The 23,990-nt window shown below is 43.4% G+C and overlaps 1 protein-coding gene across 1 annotated transcript; it reads right to left on the reverse strand.

The window, feature by feature from the left end:
* Positions 1-339: 339 nt before the first annotated feature.
* zgc:172136 (FERM domain-containing protein 6) lies at positions 340-21,815 on the reverse strand. Its single transcript, XM_023830275.2, has 14 exons — positions 21,672-21,815; positions 13,965-14,144; positions 12,396-12,486; positions 10,658-10,737; positions 10,063-10,139; positions 9,589-9,787; positions 9,280-9,435; positions 8,749-8,814; positions 7,868-7,936; positions 7,390-7,564; positions 6,977-7,219; positions 4,436-4,567; positions 2,816-2,886; positions 340-2,202 (listed from the first exon to the last, which is right to left on the reverse strand). The coding sequence occupies exons 2-14, from the start codon at positions 14,040-14,042 to the stop codon at positions 1,921-1,923; spliced, it is 1,719 nt and encodes a 572-aa protein (XP_023686043.1). The 5' UTR covers positions 14,043-14,144; positions 21,672-21,815; the 3' UTR covers positions 340-1,920.
* Between the last annotated feature and the right edge of the window lie 2,175 nt (positions 21,816-23,990).

Below are 23,990 nucleotides of genomic sequence, written 5' to 3' on the forward strand. Positions count from 1 at the left end.
CATTACATTATTATCATGATTATTATTATTGTTACTATTATTATTAATAATAATAATAATAATAATAAATCACAGATGAATGAGTGACCAACTAAGTCGTTCACCCCATGGGCTGTACTGTTTTTGTCTGTTTTACACATTAGTGCAATTTTGCAGTTTTCTTAATCATTCTATCAATATTTATTCTACTTCGTTGAATTTTCTATATATAGAAATGTATATACTGTAGATAGTCGATACAATTGTACTGTATTTCTCATTCTTTATTTTTTATCATATAGGTGCCACTGGAAGAAGTGTTAAGTTGCGTATTTTCAATGAACACCCATACACACAGTCTTTCCATAGTCATTTATTATATTCGGCTCCTAAATCTGGGTGCCTTTCACTGAAAGGAGAAGATACAAAGTTTGAGTTGAGTTGAAATATCCAAACACCCCAGCTGCAAGCACGCTTTCATGGCAGTATTACAATACACTGGGTTAACACCAGGTTTGCATTGTAGGATACAGAGCAATATAAAATAAACATAAATGTAAACAAAAAAGGTGGAAATATAGTAAACCTGATTGTTGTCTGTACCGGAAAAAATGTTTGATTTTCAATTCAGAACAAATGTGGGGAAAAATAACTGCAAGGGGCCTCAGGTCTGTACATATAAATTTTGTATACAGCACATTAATATAGATTGTGCAAACTTTGCACAATGATTAATATTAGATTATAATACAATATTAAAAAATATAAAACAGTAAAAAAAAAGAAAAGAAAATATTACATGTCAATGTCAGTGTTAACATACTTAATACTGGCAATAACAATAATCCATAAGGGTGATGGTATCATTCATTGCAACAATGAATGCTTTAATCAGTTATCAATAAATAATGTTACTATGGTATTAAAAAGAATAAGAAAGAATTAATTCCGGGAAGAGAAATTTAACATGCATGGATAGTTCTAGGGAGACCTGCGGACATCTGTGGCATCGATGTATTAAACACACTTTCTCAATGACAGGAAAACAGACAAGTGAAATCTGAAATCTTTATCGGCTTCTCCAATACTGACATAATGATCAACAGTGACAAAAGGACAGTCTATCAATATTGTCATTAAATGAAAGGGCACAGATGAAGTAGAAACAAGGTATCATTTTCCCATTATTGCATTATTACAAATATTACATATTAACAGTGACTCCACCCAGAATGAGTAGACAATGTTAGGCAGTGGTAACTATCAAAACCTTTGAAAGCAGCAAACAGAACCACACATAAACAGATCTGGATCTGCTGTGGCTCTCCATGCAGCCACCTGCATGCAATGTTTTGTGCGGTCCACCTTGACAACTTGCAATTACCAAATGCAATTCCATTCAGTAAGCAATGCTTTTAAATTTAATGTTGGGATTCATATTAGTAGGAAATTGAAAGCAATCAATTTGCTGAAACGTGACGAGATAAAAAAATATATATGCAATTATGAAGAATATGAATATGAAGAATATGAAAAAAAACACTGAAAAACACATAAATACAAAGAGTCAATACAAAGCGTGCCGTGGGAGGTACTTGGTGACCAGCCATCCAGGTAAAATTCACACAACACAAGCTTCCTCCTGCATGTCCAAATTTATAGGTTACTTGAGTTTAAACCGCTGTATCTAGGCAACAACAAAGCCTCTCTTTCACAGTATGATTTGTCCATTGGGTTACAGTCCTAAGTGGAAACACCTGCAATCACAACACAATGGTGATTGTGGCTTGTCTGATGAACAAGGGTCGGCTTCCTTTCAAAGCCACACACACGCACACGTCCTCACAGTGTGTCCCTGTCACACCTACAACAGTCCCAGGCTGTCACCTGGTGCAGTAGTGAAAACGACAGACTCCAAGCTACAAAAGAGTCCTCTAGTGCTCACAGAATAAATTCCAGCAGTTGCTCATCCCCCAGTGTGTCCAGAGACAGGCAGTTTGTGGACCTTCGGCCATAGAATGTGGGTTTGCCAGAGTTATTGGCCGGGTAGTAGCTGTGGCCCACGGGGGAGTCCAGCTGGGACTTCGGCAGCCCGAAGGTGAAGCTGTGGGAGGTATCAAGCAGATGGGAAGTAGCAAAGTGGATAGGCTGCTTGATCAGGCGTACGTCATCCAGGCTTTGGCTGTGCCGGTCAACAGAGACCCAAGCCTTCTGCTTCAGCACCTGGGAGACACAGCAGCAGTCATGGTAAGGACAGAAAACATTCATGCTGGGCCTGCTGCCACCTGGACCAAGACCCAGAATTCCCTCCTCCAGGTCTAACAATAACATTATTTCACGCACAGCATTTTTCCCCTCAGTACAGGCTGGAAAATCACGCTCTTATCAATTTCAGGTTTAGTGGCCTGAAATTGCTCAGCAACAAAGAAAAAGACTTAAAAAACAAAACAAAAGTAAGTTTTGTCTTTATTTGCCTTTTGCCATCACCGTTGGTTTTGCTCCATTTGCTTGTAATGTGAAGACTTTTTGTGAACTGAGGCAACCACTGTGAAGGCAATAAAAGCTAACTGCACTGCAAAATGAAAGTGAAGGTGAAAGTGAGTGTGGGGGCGTGCAGACATGCATAGAAACAATTAGAATTTTAATTAAGCAGCTCATTGAAGAGGGGGATATCAGCATAATTAACACAGATGCTACATCATCTTTGCGCAACAAATGAATGACTTGCCATCACTGTCTGACCAGCTAGTCCTGCACAAAACGCGGCTATGCTTTGGAGAAACCATTCTGGGATCAGTTTAGGAGAATCATATCCTCTCTTTCCCTGGTGACTGACCTCTTGCAGGGGGTTTGTGCTTCGCAGCTTCACCTGGCAGTCTGGCATGTCAGCAGACTTCACTGTGCCGTCTGTAAGTAAATCATAGTAGTAGGTTATGCAGAGAAAGTTCTAGATTATTGCTGTCTATATCCTCACCAGGACATGAGATCTACTTTTCAGCAACTTAAAGCAACAATTATTCTTTTTTTAATTATTATTATTATTATTATTTATTATTATTATTATTATTATTGTTATTATTATTATTATTATAAATAATAATAATAATAATAATAATAATAATAATAATAAGAGGGGTGTAAATTTTAAACTTCGCTATGATACGATTTCAGTTTGATTTTGCAACAGCGATTCAATATCTGACGATATCTGAAATGTGACTACATTACAATATGATTTAAATCAGTAGTTCATGATTGTTATTTTCAAAACAGTGAAATACACTCACCTAAAGGATTATTAGGAACACCATACTAATACAGTGTTTGACCCCCTTTTGCCTTCAGAACTGCCTTAATTGTACGTGGCATTGATTCAACAAGGTGCTGAAAGCATTCTTTAGAAATGTTGGCCCATATTGATAGGATAGCATCTTGCAGTTGATGGAGATTTGTGGGATGCACATCCAGGGCACGAAGCTCCCTTTCCACCACATCCGAAAGATGCTCTATTGGGTTGAGATCTGGTGACTGTGGGGGCCATTTTAGTACAGTGAACTCATTGTCATGTTCTAGAAACCAATTTGAAATGATTCGAGCTTTGTGACATGGTGCACTATCCTGCTGGAAGTAGCCATCAGAGCATAGGTACATGGTGGTCATAAAGGGATGGACATGGTCAGAAACAATGCTCAGGTAGGCCGTGGCATTGAAACGATGCCCAATTGGCACTAAGGGGCCTAAAGTGTGCCAAGAAAACATCCCCCACACCATTACACCACCACCACCAGCCTGCACAGTCGTAACAAGGCATGATGGATCCATGTTCTCATTCTGTTTACGCCAAATTCTGACTCTACCATTTGAATGTCTCAACAGAAATCGAGACTCATCAGACCAGGCAACATTCTGCAACATTTTGCAGAAACATCTCTGTCTTACTATCTGAAAACGGAGGAACTAGATTTCTTTGTGAGAGATATTTTCACAGCTTTTTAATTTCTTTGGCAGTGTGTTGACGTATTGTAATGGCTTAATAATATGAATGGGTATTTGTTAAGAGTCGATTAAATCATATCGTAGCCTTAACATGTCGATATTTGAATTGTTATACCCCTAAATAATAATAATAATAATAATAATAATAATAATAAATAAATGACAACAAAGTCAGTGTCTGAGTAAGTTCAGTTGCTATGTCTGATATTATACTTATGTAATTACTTGTAAATACCATAGTTCCGCATTTAGCAAAGCTAAATTGAGTTTCACCAATCTGCAGAAAGGGGGCAGCAGAGACTCGTATTAATAATATGCATTCTATGTTGTTTTGAGAATAGTAAATTTGCCTAGTTTCGCAATAACCTTGTTATTAATGGCAGCGAGGCACGCAATAACATTCCAGAGCGAGGAGCTGTAAAGGTGCCCATCTGCCGCGGGTCTAGCTCTACCATCTCACCTTCGTGGTCGGTCTCAGAGGGTAGTACTGGGCAGTCAACGGATACGCCCTTCAGCAGCTGGGCCAGTCGCAGTATCTCCTCAGGGTCATCCACGGACACCCCCTCGGGCTCGTCTACGTTGAGCTCAGCCTCTGAAATGGACACGAATCAGTGAGTGAGTGGACAGAATACTCAAGAAACAGCAACAGAATGCTAGTCAAAGCTCTGCACATAACCAATTCAATTGTATAAGACATTTCTTTCTGTTCTACAGTACAGTTAGAGCCTTTACTGGTTACGTGATCTCTCTCCTAAACTTCAGGAACATCAAACGTGCAGAATTTCATGTTCACAACACCAGTGACACAAGACTGTTTCATAATATTCACAAAGACAATGCTTCCTGTTTGCCAATGCATAATTGACATTCCAGTTTGAATAGTTTTCTTGTCAGTCATTCTGACGTTTTTAAGTGCGGTTTACAAACACACACACACACAGGTTTGTAATTACAGTGGTACGTTAGTTCTCGAACTCATTAGAACTCGAATTTCTTAAAAGTCGAACCAACCAGTTCGAAAAAAAATTACCTAGAGCTCGGTCTGAATCTCAGAAGTCAAACCGTGAACAGACCTTGTACATGCAGGGAAATGAGTCATGCGGCACGTCTCTCAGCGGAAACAAAGGGTAACGCTTCAGTCTCAGCCTCGCATTTGCTGTGATAGCACCGTGCATGTTTACACTAACTGAATACATATATTTAGACAGTAAAAATACATTTAGACAAAGATAGACAGTAACAGTAATTATTATTATATAATAAAATACATTTAAAAATAAAGATTTCTTATTCATTATTTTAATATTAATAATAAACCATCACTACATTTAATTATTTTTATTATTATTTATTTATTTTACTCCCTCCACCACCCCCCTCTGTGGAGGACTATATTTATTTGTATTTATTTATTTATTTTTAATTTTTTAAAATTTATTTTTATTTACTTCCTCAAGAGAAGGCGAGGGAGAGAGAAGGGGGAAACAAAGGAGAAGAAGGGGGAAAGAGAGAGAGGGAGACGGAATTATAATAACATTGTCGTGCCGAGCAGTAAGGCAGACAAAACGCAGACGGACAATACAATGACCAGACTGGGGAAACAAACCAAAACGCGGACGAATGACAACAACCAGAAACAGCTGATCACAAGGGGATTCCACACGGGGTTAACGAAGGGGCGTGGCACACGGAAGGAGCGGACGATCGAGGCAGGACACATTGTTTTTTTTTAACTTTACACATTGTTTGGATTAGAGATGGGCGATCCACGTTTTTTCAGTTCCGATCCGATTTCGATACACAACTGCCGATACCGATACAGATTCCGATACAAGAGCTCCTTTTACTTTGTTATACTTTACATATTATTTTTTTTAAGCTAGTAAATACAGATGGAAAAAATGTATGACAAAAAATATTTCATTAGGCTACTACAAACATACATAACGTACTGTTCCACCTCATTTGTTTTAAGCGTTTTTGAGGCATTTGCAGTTCAATATGAATATCTTCAAAGGAAATATACACAAGTGGCGAATGCTTAAAATTTTAACAGTTTTTCTCCCATTGGCATCAGCGCAGTTACACTTTTGTTGCGATGGCAGCCCCTCTTGTATCTCAAGCAACGAGTTCGCAAAACAGTCCAATTAAGTTAGCGACTCCCAAATCATTGCTTTGTTTTGTCTCGCAGTTGCGTGCGCTTTGTTAAATGGGATTTTCCATTAAACGCTATTCCCACCTCAAAACCTTATTTTACATAGATTGCAAAACGCTGTGCTTCCGATTTCTGTTAAAAGCCTAAAATACTCCCAGATCGTCACGTCTTATCTTACGCTCCTCGTACTGCGAAGGGTATGCGCATGACCTCACAGCAGGCGGAAGTCACTGTACTCACACCCACTGAGTAGCAAAAAAGACTTAGGGGCAGTGATAGCGTTCGATTTGAATTCCGCAAAAACACACATGTAAAATGGGAAAGAGCTGTCGTGCGATTGATTGCCAAAAACTAAATAAGTAAGTATAGGACGTGGATCGGTCACACATGGCCGATTCCCGATCCGTCAAATAGGTCTGGATCGGCGCCGATACCGATCCGAATATCGGTATCGGTGCATCTCTGAAAACTCTAATCCCAACATGACGACCTTAACCCCTACCCACCCCTAATCTTAACCATAAGTAACAAACAAAATATGAGACTCTTGGCATTTTTACTTTTTTGATTGCAGTCACAGACCTTTGTGGGGACCTGGAAAATGGTCCCCACAACGTCAAAATAACAGGTTTTTATTACATTGTGGGGGACATTTGGTCTCCACAATGTTAGATGAACACAATCCACACACACACACACACACACACACACATAGAAAATTTCCTATTAAGCAACTTTGCTCTGGTTTGTGTCTATACAATATTCATTCTGTTTCTAGTGACTTACTGCATGTCAGATTTACCAGTTGCAATTCAGCAGGGTCAGCCATGTTAACAGCTCACTGACCTTCCTCCTTCTCCTCTGGCCGCGCCATTCCGCCTGCGTCGATGTCAGAGGTGTAGGAGCTGTTGTGGCTGGCGGCCGAGCCGAAGGGTTTGGCGAGACCCTCTGCCAAGCCCTGCTGCTGGGTGTCCACCTCAATGCCCGAGCTGGCGGTGGAGCGGCGTGAAAGGCCGGGGCTGCCGTCGCTGCCCGCAGGATCCAGGTCCAGGTCATCGCTGATGTAAGACTCCCGGTACCGCTTCTTTTCTGTTGGGAGGGTCAGAAGGTACAGGGAAACTTAGAAAAACGTCGAAGCCATAATCATACATTCAGCGACTGAGAATTCTTAGTTTTCAAAATGTTTTAGACCATGCGTTGAAGGGCTCCTTCATCCACATATATGCTCATTACGTACAAGCCTGGAAAGGCCTACTGACCCTCGCCCTCCTCCAGCTGCCGCAGGTGCCTCAGCACCGGCTGCAGGTTCATGTAGAGCCGGTGGCTGTTGCTCAGGTGCTGCAGCAGGTGGCGCGAGCGGAAAGGCGAGCCGGTGTAGTACACCAGCTTCCTGGCAGAGGGCAGCCCGTCCGGCTGGATTTCAAACTTCTTCCCCTGCAGGCAGGATGACAGCAACACGCTCATAGCCCTCAAGCTTAGCACAAGGACCACGGCTACCCAGTATGTGACACAGCTCCCTCTTTCCAGCCTTTTCTCATACTACTTGGCCGGATTAATAAGATTTAAGCGCAACACAATGAGGCATCAGACAGTAAATTATCTTTTGAAGCCCCTTCAGAGAATGTTGGCTGATTTCATGACAGATCTGCATTATGCTCAGAGTTACAGTTAAGGCAAAAATGGCAGAACAATGCATCTCCATGGACAAAAGGCTCCGGAATTTTCAGAAGAACACACCAGGAAGGTGAGGCGTCCCACGTTGAACCAGGGGAAGTCGTAGATAAGCTGCCTCACGTTGTTCGCCTCCTGAGGGTGTAGAGAGAGGAAGGAGAGGGTGCGGGACTGAGCACATCAGCCACTAAAGGAGCCATGGGGACAGTCCCCGCCGGCAGGTTCTTCACGCACGTTACATGTCCATTACATGCTCATATGTACTAAAAAAACAGAAAAATGAGAACTGGAAAGCTATGCCCATGTATCTAACCAGAGGACCAGAGGCAAGGAGTGGTTAAGGGGTGGGGTGCGGACTATTACATCATAATTAGAATTAATTACCACATCATCACAGCTGTTCTGGAATGAATTAAAAATGTTCTCTTCTTACAAAGCAGTTAGATCATAAGTTCAGACTAAAGAAAAGGGCACAAATTAATCAAGCGTGACGGTTACCAGGGTGTATAAGTCATCAAGTCACAGGAAATCCAGAAGAAAGCCATTTTATTTTTATCTTAGATATTCTCAAAACTTGTAGTGACCCATTCGAAGGAGTCACAGTTAAAGTCAAGAGTACAGAAGTTCAGAGTGGGATGTGCTGACAGGCTCCTCGGGGCGGGAAGTCTAAGTGTGTTTATCGAGCAAATATATAACCGGGGGACAGAGTCAGAGGCCTGCACCGAAGGAATGAGCAATCCCACAAGCCAGTGGGGTTTTTGGTTCTGCATGGCCAACGTTGTGACTCTCCCCCCCCCACCACCACTAATCCACGCTGATGGCTACTGACTGACAGTTTAAAAACAGGGAGCTCCGATCTTAATGGCCACCACATTCCGTGCCTCCCTGCCACTGGAAAGCTGGTGACGCCCGCCTCCCTGAGAGAAAACAGGAACGCGTTGGCTTACCTGATAAATCTGCATTCCTCGCAGGGTCAGGCCCAGCAGAGCCGAACCCCTCTCCTCCTTCTTGTCCTGTAGAATAAAGCAGGGAGGTAAACATTAAAACCTCTCTTAATAGAGGGGTCTTTAAATGTTTCACATTTCTGGGCCCGATCTGCTAAACATCATGGATATTCAGAGCTCAAAGGGCCTAAGGAGTCTGATGAACCTGAAAGGCCTTGAATCGTTTAATGTGCTGCACTGATAAGGCACCATGTAAGAGATTAAAGAGGCTCCACCAGAACAAGGTGCATGGCAGCCTTTGATTTTAGAAAACAAAGCAGAGCGCGTTATAAATCCACGGGGATGAAGGTGACTATCCTGAATCAGGTGGCTTGATGCTTGATAAGGATCTGCAGGCACTGCAGCCCAGACGGGCGCCTGACACCCATCAAGCCGCCCCCAAGATTACGGCTAATTACACACTCCGCTATCAGAGGGGTCACGCTAGCCTCTCACCCCGGGCCCCACCAGCCCCGTCTCCGCGTGACCCCTCACCTTCTGGAGCCTGTAGAAAGTGACGGGAACGTCCTCGAGGCGGCAGGACTCGCGGATGAAGAGCAGAGTGGCGTCACGGGACGACATGCCCCGCAGCTCACGGTGCAGCTTGGGCCCGTGCCGCAGGAGGTAATCGACACCGCGCTTCGCCAGGATCTGTGGCAGCGCGGGGGAAGGTCAGCGAGTCAGGATTGCGTGAAATGGTGCGTCATGGTGGACGTGAGAAATGGTAAGTCAGTCAACGCACACATTCCAGCTACATGATTTAGGTTACAGCTAGGTTACACCACCCCCCACTCTCGCCATTACCCAGGGAGGGAAGTAGTCCTTAGGCTGGAAGTAGGCTGCACCTCCTTCCCGGGGCCTGTTTTGCTGCGGGTGGTCCGGCAGGTCGGCCTGCAGGGCGTAGCCCGCCAGCTCGAAATACAACGCCTCCTGCTGGCGGCACTCAGAGCGCAGCACCCGCTCACGGATGTCCGAGTAGTACAGGCACCGTGCCTTCCGATCGCTGAGGGAGGACAATGCTGGATGTGAATAGCTGGACTTTGCTGGGAATATAAGACCCAAAGTCTTTGATTTGTTACCAAAGGTTTGCAGTTTAATCAAAAATGGCACCTTGCCATGAACTTAACACGCTTAACCCGACTAGCTTTAACCAAAAGAAACGGAACAAAATGCCGAATTTTAAGCTGTGAAATTCCCCTTTAATAAAAGTGCCCACTCAGCGACCACAGAGATAATTGCTGGTCTCAGTTACTTTTGCGGGGGGGTTAACACACTCACCAGATGAGCCGGCCATTCTCCACGTAGTACTGCACCTTGAGGCAGAACACCAGGGGCAGGGCTCGTCTCGGCGCCCCCTGCAGGGGGAGCACAGCATTGATGCATGCCTTCTTTGATGCTGTTTATATGTGAGGGCTTTGGAACCTCAGTGTTTCAGTCCACAGTTTACACTGCCAGACCCACAATATGACCGAACATGGTGTTTTCCTTGCAGTTAAAGAGCGCCTTAACTATTAAAAGTCCAAAATAGCAGGGTACCGCCCCAGGAGGGGAGCGGTCTTTGGTTTTGAAGGCTGGGTCCTCTCCCCTCTCCATTTTTACGTGGTAACTATCCACATGTGTAAAGAACATTAGTGTGGATGTCGATTTTAGCATCTGTAGCTGCTAGACCTAGACATCCACCAATAAATCATGTTTACTATGTCTTTGAAATGGCAACAAAACAAGTATAGGCTGAAATGTCTCAGGAAAAGATGGCAATGTAGCCGGGAGCAGGGGAGAGTAGTTCTTTAGTAATTGGTAGCTTTAGTAGCTATCAAATGTAGCTTCACCCATGGGTTAGAAAACACCGCAGGGGGGGTCCAGACCCCCTTACCTTTGCAGAGTCTTGCCTCCATTCTTTGGGGAAGTACTTGTTCACTTTTTCATCCAAGTCCACAAATATATGCTCATTGTCTGCGCGAAACAAAAACGAAACCACAAAAAAGCACATTCATTCAGATGGAAACCGGAACAGTCAGAGTAACGTAATCATGCATGAAGACATACAATGGGATTAATTTGTGGAAAGACAAACCCCTCCCCCCCCCCCAGCTTTGTTGGGTCGCTCTTCGGCGCAGGTCCCAACATGAAATACCCAGTCAACAGTGCGTTACACATCGGAGCGCTTTCTCTGCACTCTGAGTTTTATGCCGATCAGGTGAAAAGACCCTAAATTACACTTCAGCAGTGTTTTAGATGTTTAGATGTGGCGTCTGCATGGCCGCTCTGGATGAACGTGCCGAGGAAGGATAAATAAAAGCGAGTGATGACACATGCCAAGCCCCTGTCAGCACTTAGTTAAAGGCTGTGTGCCAGGACCTGTGTGACAGACCCTTTCCAAATCCCCAACACCCCCCTCCAGCACTGATCCCCTCAACAATCTTTGGCCGTTCTCCTCTCACTCCTCTCTTCCTCCCTCATCCATCAATCCCCATCATCATCCATCTTTTGCCTTCCTCCCACCCATGGACCCTGCCTCCTCATTTTGTTGTATTCCCGTCTCTCCATCTTCCACCCTCTCCTACAGCCCCAGCCTCCCTTGCCCGCCCCCCCCCCCCCCCTCCATCTTTCTCTCTGCCCTTCAATGTCTTCCCAAGGTGGAGGAATGCAAGAGTGCATTCCAGTCTTAATTAAGTTAATATTGCTGGAATCTGGGCCAGAGTGAGTACTGGCAAGCAAACAGCAAAAACAAGAGCAGCGTTGTTTAAAGAGATGAGCTTAGCGGGATTACGAAAGCGGTGAGATGAGAGAGACGGAGAAAAGAGAAATGACCGCAGAGGGAGAGAAAGAAATGTGAAAAAGGGGAAAACTTAGCAAAAGATTACGCCAGAAGCGTTTATTTTTTTTTGTATGATCAGCACGTTCTTGAGCTATCGTTCCATTTTCGCAACACAAACTTCTTTGGCAGTCGTGTGAGGCTGGTATTTTCTGGGTAAAAGAAGGATTTTAAGAGTTTTCTTTTTGCTTGCGTGAGTGAATGGACACTGAGCGTAAGACTAACTAAGTGTCTGACCGACTGGATTTGACGTCAGCCTACACACCTTAACTGACAAACCCGTCATAGTAAGAAAAGAAAAACGAATTCATTTATTGGCAGGTGATGATGATTTTCGTTTTTGGTTAGAACTGGAACGATGCCCAATATTAAATAATTAGGTTAAAGTTCAATGATAAGGATCAAGGGTAGTTTTACCCTGCAACCCTAATTAGGATAGGTGGCTGGTAGGGATGATATAGGTTTGCAGAGCGACATGGTTTCCAACATGAAACAGGGCCGCAGTATGAAGTTCAGCTCCATGACGAACGTTACGGAATCAGTTATAGGGTTTGAACAATGATGATGTGACCTTGTGGTTTCCTTTTGATGTTGCTGCCAGAGGTAGCAGGTGTAACTAAATACCTTCAAATAAGACCAGGTCACTGGAAGCCTGGTAAGGTATGCAAGTGTATTATCATCATTTACCTCTTCTGGCCTTAACTCTACAAACCCATGAGGTCTTTGTTGTAAGGTGTCCCTTACAACTCAAGTTAATGAGGAGATTGACAACATAGAGACCAGGGAGGGTACTCACCCTTCACCACAGTCAAGCCGAAAAAATGCAGCTCCTTCACTCCGAGCAGCTCAGAAACGTGACTCAACACTTCCTGGCCTGTTGTTTTTGCCTGTACGGGGGGAAATGCACAAATATTCATAAACGAGGGACAAGGGGAAATGCCCTCAGCTGATGGACATCTTCTACAATGACCTAATAATCCACGTCAGCAGAGATCAAAGCATATCTGGGTACGGCCACATAAAGAACCATCGAAATAGAGACAGGCATGCCCAAACATCCATAAACCAGACAGGCAGGCCCTGAATGAATTAGCGCATTAGCACACCCACAAAAGCAAAAAATAACTTGGAAAGGTCTCAGCACCGGAAACTGTGGCTAATCGGCTCCTTTGACGTCCACTTCTCAGAACGTTCCCACAGAAAGGAGCATAAATGTGACTGCGTTTCATCGTAAAACTCTATACTGCCATTACGAGGACCGCAGGCCACCCGGCTGCGTCTTACAGTTACGCCTCCAGGAACCGCGCGTACGCAGTCATCTTCCATGACACAAGGAACAGATATTTCCAGTTAATGACTGCAATAAGAAATTCCTCTCGATTCAGAACGCACACTCCCTTTGAAACTCTCCTTAACGTTAGTTTTGCTAATAATAACCTAAATGAATCACCTTTGCTGAGATTTTACAATACACTCCCATCCCTGGACTGCCCCGCAGACCACCTGACAGCATGGACAACCTCACAATGCTGTATTTCATATTTAATACATTTGTACAGTACTGTGCAGAAGTCTTCAGCAAAGGAAACGTTAAAAGCTTTCTGAGGAGTACGTGTGTATTTGCTCAGAAACAAAAACACATTTAACATTACAAGATATGCAAATTAACATTAACACAGTAAAAACTAACAGGAATTTCTTCTTTTCTCCAAAAAATTACTGATATCTGGTTGGATGGTTAGATGAACGCCGTTTCGTTCCCAAACCCCTCCTCAGGGGCATCCCAGTAAAACCATGTATATGTTAAATTTCATCACCAGTTTAATATTAATCATTTTTAAAGTAGTCAATGATGTATTCATTAGCTATACAAGGTGTGCTAGTGGTCAGGTAAAAAAATATAGTCGTGTATTGGACGGGTGCAGCAAATAGGAGGGAGATTTTTGTAGAGGTTTCAAATGGCTAAGCTGACACACTTTGACAGAGATAAAGCCGGTTTTACACCAACATGAAGATCATTTAAACATCATTGTCTTTGACTGCCTAAGACTTTATTGAACTATATTTCAACTATATTTTTTTTGTTTCAGCCATTCCTTCTATTTATGGTATTCCATACATCTATACATCTGAAGCTGTTACATATTTAATAGCATGTGTATAGTGATACATTTAATTATATACTTTGGCGTTTTGTGCAGTTTCATTCTGTTACGTGTTACTGGCTGGATGGTACTACTAAGATTTCCTGTGTACTAATGTACAAAAGGCAAATGATTCTTGAATCTTGAGCTGCACACCCAAGCAAACAGAAGTCAAAGGAGCAGGTACTGAGACGTACTGAGAATGAGCGCGAGTCACTCACCCCCACGGTGACCTCCAGCTGCTCCTTGTTGGGCAGCAGGATGCACACGGTCCTCTCCGGCTTGGCCGGGGCGGACATCTTCCACGTGTTGGGGTCCAACACTCCCCGCGGTCGCTCGTCTCGCTGACGCTCCTACTTATTCACTCCTCAGTCAGAAGTGTGCCTCCTTTCATCTCCTGTCTGAAAAGAAAGAAAGAAAAGGGGACACTGAAACAGGCATCCGCAGACAGAATAAAAACACGTCACGATCACAGCGCAGGCCTTATCACACCGTCATCATGCAGGTATGCAGCACAGGTGATACACATGTTGGTAAATCATGGTACAAAGTGCTCTTTACTCCATCTCTGATTAACATCAGCCCGACACTCTGCCACCACGGCAGTCAGTTGGCGGCTGAATCTCCTTCATGTTCCCTGGCTGGGGAAAAAGCCAGGAGATGATAACTGGTTCAAGTCTAACTTTCGCTGCAGAGGTTAAACATTGACAGGATTCCATTTGGCCTAAACACTAAACTGTGAGAAGAGTTGGGGGGGCGTCCAGACATGAACAAACAGCAGGCAGAGAGCACATTCCTCACACCCTCTGACAGATAGCCCTCAGCCAGCCCCTACGCATAGCTGCCCCTGGAGATCAGCATCAGCAGAGCGTCGCCAATGAGGCTAAGCTCTCACTGAAACATCGCAATTCCACCTCAGAAGTGTTTTCATGCAAAGAACATGGAACAAAGACTGTTTATATGCAGCACAGCCACAGAACGGGGCTCTGCTGGACTTCGTGTGTCATATTGCCCATTGCCCATGTGCTATTGGATGGTTAGTTATCACTGCAGGGCAGCGTATTCTGCTTTTATGCCGACAGAGCTTGGCAGAAAAATCATGGCCACATCTAAATCTATGGACTCTGTAGAGTGATAAGCTGTCCGTCTTCGGGCACCTGGCACTGAGTGCTCTGTCCTGGCCGTCTTCGGGCACCTATTACTGTCCTGGGTGCCCGGCTCTGCCCCAGCCGTCTTCAGGTGTCCAGCTCTCTTCTGATTGTTTCACCCCACAGCAGGACAAACACAAGCTGCCTAAAGCAGATTGTCACCTGTCCATACCAGCATCCTGTATCTCATGGTTAACATAACAGTCCTGAGTTGCCCCATGTCCTCTCCACTGCTCCTCCCAAGCAAAGATATCCAGTCCCCTGCCTTCTAGAGGAAGACCAGGCAAGGACCCAATCTGCAGTATTAAAAGAAGGACAGGACTGTTTTGTTTATGAGGTGAAGCCACTATTTACAAAGAAAATTAAGTGATATCAATGACAGCTCTGAATCATGTTTTATAAAAACAACGGATCACCTGCTGCCCTTTCCCAGTAACAACAGGCATCATGTTTCCAATTCACCACTTTCCTATGCCCAGTAAAAGCAGCCCTCTGCACAGAGCTTAAAATCATATGGTTCTCATAACATCATGCAAGGCTGCAAACTGCACAAATGAGGGTTTGTAATTAACCTAATTAGTGTTCATTAACACTTGCCAATGACATGCAAATTCCTTAAGGGGCAACATGGTGGCAAATCTCCTCTTAAAATCCATGGCCTTGAGACTAATTACACAGGGATTTATTGGGGGGGGAGACTAGTGCTTCCACAGACACCTACACTCCAGAAAAACCATCCGGGGGGGGACTCCGAACATACACCCAAAAACACAGGCAGACCTGAACCAACATTATGCCATGGATTTAATACCTTGTTAATCAAAGAAAGGGAAGGTTAATTACTGGCTGGAGAACGTTGCTCTTTTTATTACTGTCGTTAAAAGGATGTGAAATGCCAAGACATTATAAATACAATAGAGCAGGGGTGTCAAACTGCAGTCCTGGGGGGCCGGAGGCCTGTGTAGCTTAGTTCTTTCCCTGTTCCACCACAAATGATTCAGCTCAACTGCTATGTGGTAATTAGCACAAGAAGTTGAATCAGGTGTGTTAAACGAGGGGAAACCCAAAAATGTGCAGGGCTCCGGCCCCCCAGGACTGGAGTCTGACACCTGTGCAATAGAGCATGGCGCTCACACTATAAGGAGCAGAGAGAATTTTGGCTCTCTCACCTCCCCCAGCCCATCCCTTCCTCATACAAAAATACTTGCACAATAGGAGAAATTTTGCCCCAAAAATAGCAGCAGACAGTCATAGCTATAATTTATTAATTTATTATAATAGCTATAACAATTTATAAGTAAAATAATTTTCCAAGAGTTGTCTTATTGGTGTCTTTAATAGGTTTATTTTGCATTTCAAGTGGAAGTGAATTTTTACACAAGGAATTAAATTGCAATTACTGAAGCAAGGACTCGATACATTGGAAATCTTTGATTTCTTTCATGATTTGATTCAGTTAATCAATTATTAGATTACTTTGATAACCTAAATTAGTTATAACTTCACTGAAGAAAAAAAATGACAAATGTAACCAAGGGAACAAAATTACACACTATTAACAGAACACAAATATAGCACAATCGCTGTACATTCCTTTTTATTGTTATTATTAAACAGAGAGAATACACCAGTGTAAAACTGTCAAACACATTAAAGCAAGTGCTCTCTGATTGGTGGCCAAAACAGATTAACGGAATGATGTTACATCATTTTTTTTATTATTCTGTGATAAAGGAAACATCAATCTGTGAGCCATATTGAAAGCTGAATTATAAACATGTCATGGGCCGGTACTTTGAGACCTCTTTTAAGTCATGAGCTCACAACATGCCTTGTCCTCCACTACAGAAAATGGGTGAACACACAATGCAATCATCTCCAAGATAAACATGTTGGACAGATGCTGATATCTTGATCTTTAACGAATATCAGCCAATGCTAACATGTTAACCATTATGTTGTGCATCTCTAAAGCTACTTTTTACTTAACTAGCTATTTAGCTACCTCAAGGTCTTGATGCTACCTGCTACCTTAGCTTGCAAAAAGAATGACTTTGTTGTGCTGCAAAACAGAGACGTTTCCCAAAAGTATTGTAGCGCCAAGATGATCTTAATCATTACAGAAAGCACTCTGCACTACAAAACAGGTGCCAGTTTCCCAAAAGCTCTGCAGCTCAACGTTCATCAAGTACAGCTTCCGTTATAAATATTAATGAGCCATGTTTTGGATATTTGCGTGTCGGCACCGCTGCTTTGTAAGTCTACCTGCTGTATATGAACCTCAAAGTAGGAGTAGTTTACCTGCAAAAAAATCGATTGTGACAGATTGTTGCACCTTAATAATTGATTCATGCATCCTGACACCCTAAACTGAATGCAAAATCAGTCTGTGTTCTGAGGAAGGTGACAGGCAGGTGACCTAAGACTACTAGGTTCACTGGGATTTAAGCAGGGTCAGTTTGACAGACCTGGGTGGGTTCTGAGTACAAGGTGTGCTCTCTGGGAAGGCTCCTGCAACGTGTTCTGTTAATAGTATTACCCAGTGGCCAACGCATTCTGCTCGAGTTCTTCCCCTATATCAAAACCTGGCAGTCCTGAAACCACAACATACCACAAATACAAACTAACAGGTCCATGCAAGCACACTAATTTACATCTCTTCATATTAGTACAGATCCAGTAATGAGGGGTAAATGTAGAGGCAGGGGACTGATGGCACACTGTTAAACTGCAGAGAAGTGACACAACTCTTATGAAATATTGATGCCCTCGGAAAGGAAAGAAGCAATCATGGAGGCAGGCAAGCCGACGCAGCTTCTTGGAAATCCTCAAGATGAGAATTCACGAACAAGCCACAGGTGCCTTCGGCCGCGGCTCTGGGGACATGTCCAGGGAAGTGACAGTTAGGAGCCCACTAGCACACAGCTATCCTCTGACAGAGAGAGAGCGAGAGACGCACAGAGAAACCATCAATCACCCGTCACACGACGCCAGCCCCTGCGTGGCAAGCGAGGCCACTCTGCAAGAGTAGTGCATTGTCGACATTCCCCATGAATACGACCCCGGTTGCAGAATGGCAAAAATGTCCGAACGACGAGCGAGAGACACTTTCTGGCAGGAAGCACATAGCGCGCCCAAAACAAGCTGAAAGTGTGGGGAATCTCCCGCCTCACTTGGGCCTGCACAGACTTGTGTGGCCTCACAGTAAGCTGAGACACACACGGCAGTTGCTCTGACAAAACGATGTTTTCCTGCTATTTTATTTCTCCTCCCTGTCACCAGAAATGAGGAGCCCGCTTGTGTGTGACTGAATGTGCTCCCTTGAAACTGCCGTAGGGATGCCAAGCTCATTAAAGGACTAATTTCAGGAATTTCCTCTCAGCGAGATGCTATAGACCATTTATCCCACACTATAGCTACACCTCAGTGACCACGCTGATTGAGATGGTCCAGCCTGTAATTACATTGCTGGCAGGAGCCATAGAGCTGCAGCCTCTACCACTCATAAGCTTAATGTAAATTACAGATCTGATCCTCTTGAAGCAAAGACCATCCTAATTTATGCAAAAATCACAGTTGGGCACAAAGGAAGAGAAGAGAAGATAATTACCCTAGAAATGTCACCAAAGTATCCATAATTGAACTCTTTGAACAGCATGAATCCTCTTAATAAAGATACCTACTTCTAAATAGTTAATTAAAATGTAAATTGCTATAAAAGTTTACATTTTAAGATGATCTGCAACAATATAAAACCAAGAGACTACCGATGTACCCTGAACTATTGGGTCGCTGGTCACAGATGGGCACAGAAAGAGGGTGCAATCCACCCTTGGGGCACTGACATGGGCACCCTACAGCCAAGGTGTGCAAGGTGTAGCTCCATGTGCCAAGAGGGAGGGTGCAAAAAGAGAGAGAGAGAGAGAGAGAGCGAGAGCAAGAGAGAGAGAGAAGAGCAGAATGGATTAACACCCAAGTCAGGAGGCCAGGAGAAGGGCAAGAACCAGAAAAACGAGGCTGTGGGAGGTGATCGTGCTGCAGACTACCTTCAGCTACGCCTACTGCAGAACAAAGGTGGAGGAATTTTACACAGAAAATCCAGGGGGGGGGGGGGGATGCACCGACCACTTTGTGAGGCAGGTCGATTCAGAGGTGCACTTGGTCATGGGTGGCTGCAGCACTGTGACAAATGGACTTTGGGCCCCCTGAGTTTTATGCATGACTTTTACTGTTTACCCCCTCCACCCATCCACACACACACACACATTTTTTTTGATGACTTTAAAACTAAACCTGAATTACTACCGTGTCAAATTCGTCGCATGTGTGTTGAACAGAGAGTACAGTCCAGTTAACTGCACGCGCAAGGCCTGCATTCGCAAAGCAGAGGCCTTTCGCAGACCTGCATGTAGCGTTTACTTTACAGCTAGTTAATGCACACTTACCCAAAACAAGCAACGTGTCACCACATGAACATACAGCAGCTGCACGAAAGGTTGCTAGGGAGATAACAACAGCACATCCAGGTTTCCACATAAATTATTAAGCAAAAGGATGGTGACAAATGTATGGTATTATTTGGTGGTTGCTCAACAGAAGGTTTTATTTTAAATTTAATTTTAGCTAGTGTTTATAGCGAGAAATTTTATCAGAGCATTAAGCTAGTGCAATTTTGGACTCTAAAGATGCACCTGCATCAGACATGTGAGATGAGAATCTAAATTTCTTAACTACTGCGGCCCCTACTATTGATCCATCTGAACTGCTGTTTCATAAAAGTGGTTATAAAGTCTTTGTGGTGATAAAATTACTAAATCAGCATGACTTTATTCTTCACAACTGCCACCACTCACACCATGCTGTAATTGCCCTATTGTGTTATCACAACCACTCCAAAACCTCCAGGAATTTGCAGGAAAAGCCCACCTGTGTGACCTGGGAGGAACCGGAAACTCTAGCGGTCCATCTAACACCTCCAGATTGCGGGCATTCCAGTGGGATCACGCTGGAGATTCCAAAACCCGGGACCAGCAGACTGACACTAATTACCCGCTGCAAGGTCCATAAGGCCTGCAGCTATAATTACAGAGCTATAAAGATGGAAATCACCAAAAATAAAAAGCAGCAATCTCACACACACGCCAATCACCACCTTGCAGGATCAGGATTTATTGTATTGGTGTGAAAGATAAATTCAAGGTAAATTCAAGCGGCCAAGTGAGGAAGACTTAAAGGATTTAAAAGAGGCTTTACGGAGGGAGGGGGTGGCAAATCTTTGCTGAAAGCTTGGGGTCATGTTTGCCTTTGTTTTTAACTACTGGAGCAGAACGGGGAGGAGGGGGGGCGCTTTTCAGAAACCCCTTCTGTAAACAGCATGTCTGCCCACAAATTTGTGAAGACGAGGAGGGGGCTTTGGCCGTCATCGTTACACTGGCAGGCGCCCTTACCCTGGCAAAGTGGCATACTTACAGAATTACATAGTTCCACCCTCAGCAGAATAGCGCGTTTCTCACTGCTATCAGGGCACTGCCCTTCGCAAGCCACAGACCAGTAATCTTCTGGTCAGTAGCCCAGATTGTTTAACCATATAACCACCTGCTGACCCACCTGCTATCCAGTTTTAGGTGGTGAGTTCCAAATATTTCCTTTACCTCACTGACAAAAACTGTTTCTTCAGTGAGAAAGTATGCAAAATAATGAAAACTATGACTTCTGTATGTACTATTACCTCTGCTGTCTGTGTTTGGGTTTGGGCTGGACTGGGATTAAATAAACAAACAAACAAACAAACACACACATACATCATCATCATCATCATCATTACTAGTACTAATGATGATAATAATAATAATAATATAACAAAAATAATAACAATTATTATTATTATTATTATTATTAACAACCCTGGACTTTCGGTAGCCCCGCGATAATCCCATCAGGCCACCGGGAAAATGCCCGGCATGTCAGATGGGCAGTCCAGTCCTGCTTACATGCCAATATACTTTAGCAACTCCATTGACGTATGATCCAGGATAACATCAAATTAGTTTTTATTTCAGGGGTATAACTGGTCTTACTGGGTTCTGTGATGCCACTCACCCATGCAATGAGTTGCTCCGCCAGGACTACCGAAATTAGGAGGAAAATGTCTTCCTTACACGGTATTTACTTAGAAAGAAGCACAAAGGAATTTCTTAGGTAAAGCACCAAACCGAAAAGTCAGTTATGCCGTAGCGCTTGAGCAACGACAGTAAATTATCCATAACGGGTATATGTGTAAACTCGTCAGGCAGATATAATGCTTTTCATCTGAAGTGATATGGGACTGATCAAACGACGAGAGCTTTGAACTGCAATTGCAGCAATACAGGTGGAACTGATGCATATGCGATGAACAAAATACAAGCAGAAGACAGGAAAACACACACCTAAAATTTTAAGGAAATTTGGAAGTAATCACAAATCTTGACAGACATCCCCTATATAGACACACGATAAGCCCAGCAGAAAATAACTTATTTTGCTAGTGGACCAGACATTAGGGTTTAAAGGCAGACAGAGCACCGCATAGTCGGATGAGAGTCCACCTGTCTCGGGCTAAACAGCACATCCCCACCACAACACGAAAGACCCCAGTCTCTCCTCGGGGACTCACCATAAAACTATCGAATTGTTGCATTACTTGAATCAAATGCAATAATGAAATCAGCACACATGACATACACAGTCCGGACTCTGACTAAAAATCTGGAAGTATCAGGAACGATCGCGAGTACTCACCGAACACTAATCTGCAAGGAGTGTCTAGATGACCTATTTAAATTTAGCAATCGTTCCAATAAGCGCTTCCAAAGCCGTAGAAACACACCACCACACACGCCCTCACCTTACCAGCAACTAACAATTCCTCAGTCTGCAGAACTACGGCGCTGTCTGGAGTGTACCACTAAGATCTCACAGGGGGGGAGCTCACTCTTTCAGGGAGCCTTAGTGTAATCCCTTTTATTATCGTTTTGAGATTAAAGTTTTTTTTAATCCAAGGTTGTCATAATAAATTAGAAATAATATGTTATATTTCATTTGTATCTTGAACAGTCACAGACCAAGTTGAAAACAGAAACAAAACAAGACAAAATATTTCGTTCCCCTCTAGTTATTGTCTGTCGTCTGCTGCGGTTTTTAAAGTGCATAGTAAACAGTGTTGTATAGGTGTTTCGTCGACCGTCTAGCGGCGTGTTTTTCTTGTTAAATCAATAGTCATTTAGTTAATACTTTACAGTTGCTATTTTTGCATAAATGCAATTATCAGCATCAGGAGTCAAAATTGCGATCAGAAAGTTGGAATATCAAAATCTGAACGCATTATCAGGTAAACCAAGGACTGGGGGGAGCACAAAACCAACGCACTTGCTGTTCTGGCCGCCCATCACCTCATTCCCATAGAGCATGTCCTGATTCCCTTTATCCACAGCCAACATAAAGCACACATGACTCAATGTAAGCGTTCCCGCCCCATAACGATGCTGGGTGTGTACAGTCGGTTTGGACATGAGAACGTAGGTCCTGGGTTAGTATGGTTAGGAGGAGGACATAGAGATGGTAGTGTGTTTAACTTGTGCTCACTACCCGATTCACTCTTATCTGGAAATGCCACAGAGCAGGATAGGAGAGCCGCACATTCCTGAGATAGGAGAGCCGCGTCCCACAATTTAACACGATTGTGTAAACTCGGTTTAATAACATTGAGTCAGCATGATATGACCCACACATCGGTCATCTGACTCCATTTCCCTGACGGTACAGTTGTTGATTTGTTTCCTGTTATTTCAGTGAAACTCGTTTTTTTATTCCCATACATTGGTTTAATGCATAATAAATATTAGCAATAAAACGACAATACCAGAGGCTTTTAAGTAAGCGAATGAGTCAGTATCCTTACAATACCTTAATAACAATAAAATGATTACATTTTCTTGAAGGAAATAGCTATGCTGCATACAGTCAGGTATTTTCTGCTTAACAGTCCTCTGATCTTAGACTAGTTAAGCAGTTTGTCTCTCCATGCTTTCGCTGCTGTAAATGCGTACTGTCCCATCCTTATGAGATTGACACCTTAAAACCAGTCTGACTGGGAACTGTACGACAGGGGCGCTTACTTCAAAAGTGCTGCCTTTGAGGCCTGTGTCTGTTAGCTTTGTTTGGCTGTCGCCCAAGTAATTGCATCATTCCTCTGGTCTCTTTCATTAATTAGTTGTAAATGAATGCTGGGGTATGAACTCAAGACTCCAACACCTGTTTCCCCATACAGGTGTGATGGGCATGAAGTAACAGTCCAATACATCCATTATTATTTAAATTATACAGTTTAAATGAGAATAAAATACAACTAGCATTTCTGCCGGTCCTTCACATAAATTATTTCTATCCAACCAGTAATCCAGCACAGGGTCACAGGGGTCCTGGAGCCTATCCCAGCTACCACAGAGCACAAGGCTGGGGAACAACCTGGATATGATGCCAGTCCATCACAGCCCATATCAACACACAGTCGCACACTGTGGCCAATTCATCCATCCATCCCTCCATCCATCCATCCATCCATCCATTTATGGTCAGGGTAACAGGGAGCCTGGAACTTATCTCTGATAGCAGAGGGTTGGGAAGCCGGGGTGCACCCTGGAAGGGATGCCAGTGTATGAACTGCATGTCTTCGGATTACGGGAGGAGCCCATGTACCCAGAGGAAATGCATACAACATGAGAGCTCCTCAAACAGAGTGGGGCCAGAATTCAGACCCCAGCGGTGAAGCAAACCTACTCATGGAGCCACCTAAATAAATTATGTGTACTTATTAGTATAAGTTATATTACAAGTAATGCAACAGAAGTTTCACTGTGGGAGCAAAATTTTATAAAGTTATAAACTTTATTTAAATAGTTATAACTGCTTGAAGTATTTGAGATCTTAAAAATATTGGGGGAAAAATAAAAAAAGAGATAGTTGATTAATGGGAAGAATGAAATTTTACCTTGAGATTAATTTAAGTCAGACAAAGTTAAGATCTCAGTGATCAGATTCCAAAATATCCTGAGATGACTG

The sequence above is a fragment of the Paramormyrops kingsleyae genome, chromosome 3, assembly GCF_048594095.1.
Source record: "Paramormyrops kingsleyae isolate MSU_618 chromosome 3, PKINGS_0.4, whole genome shotgun sequence".
Classification (NCBI taxonomy): Eukaryota; Metazoa; Chordata; class Actinopteri; order Osteoglossiformes; family Mormyridae; genus Paramormyrops; species Paramormyrops kingsleyae.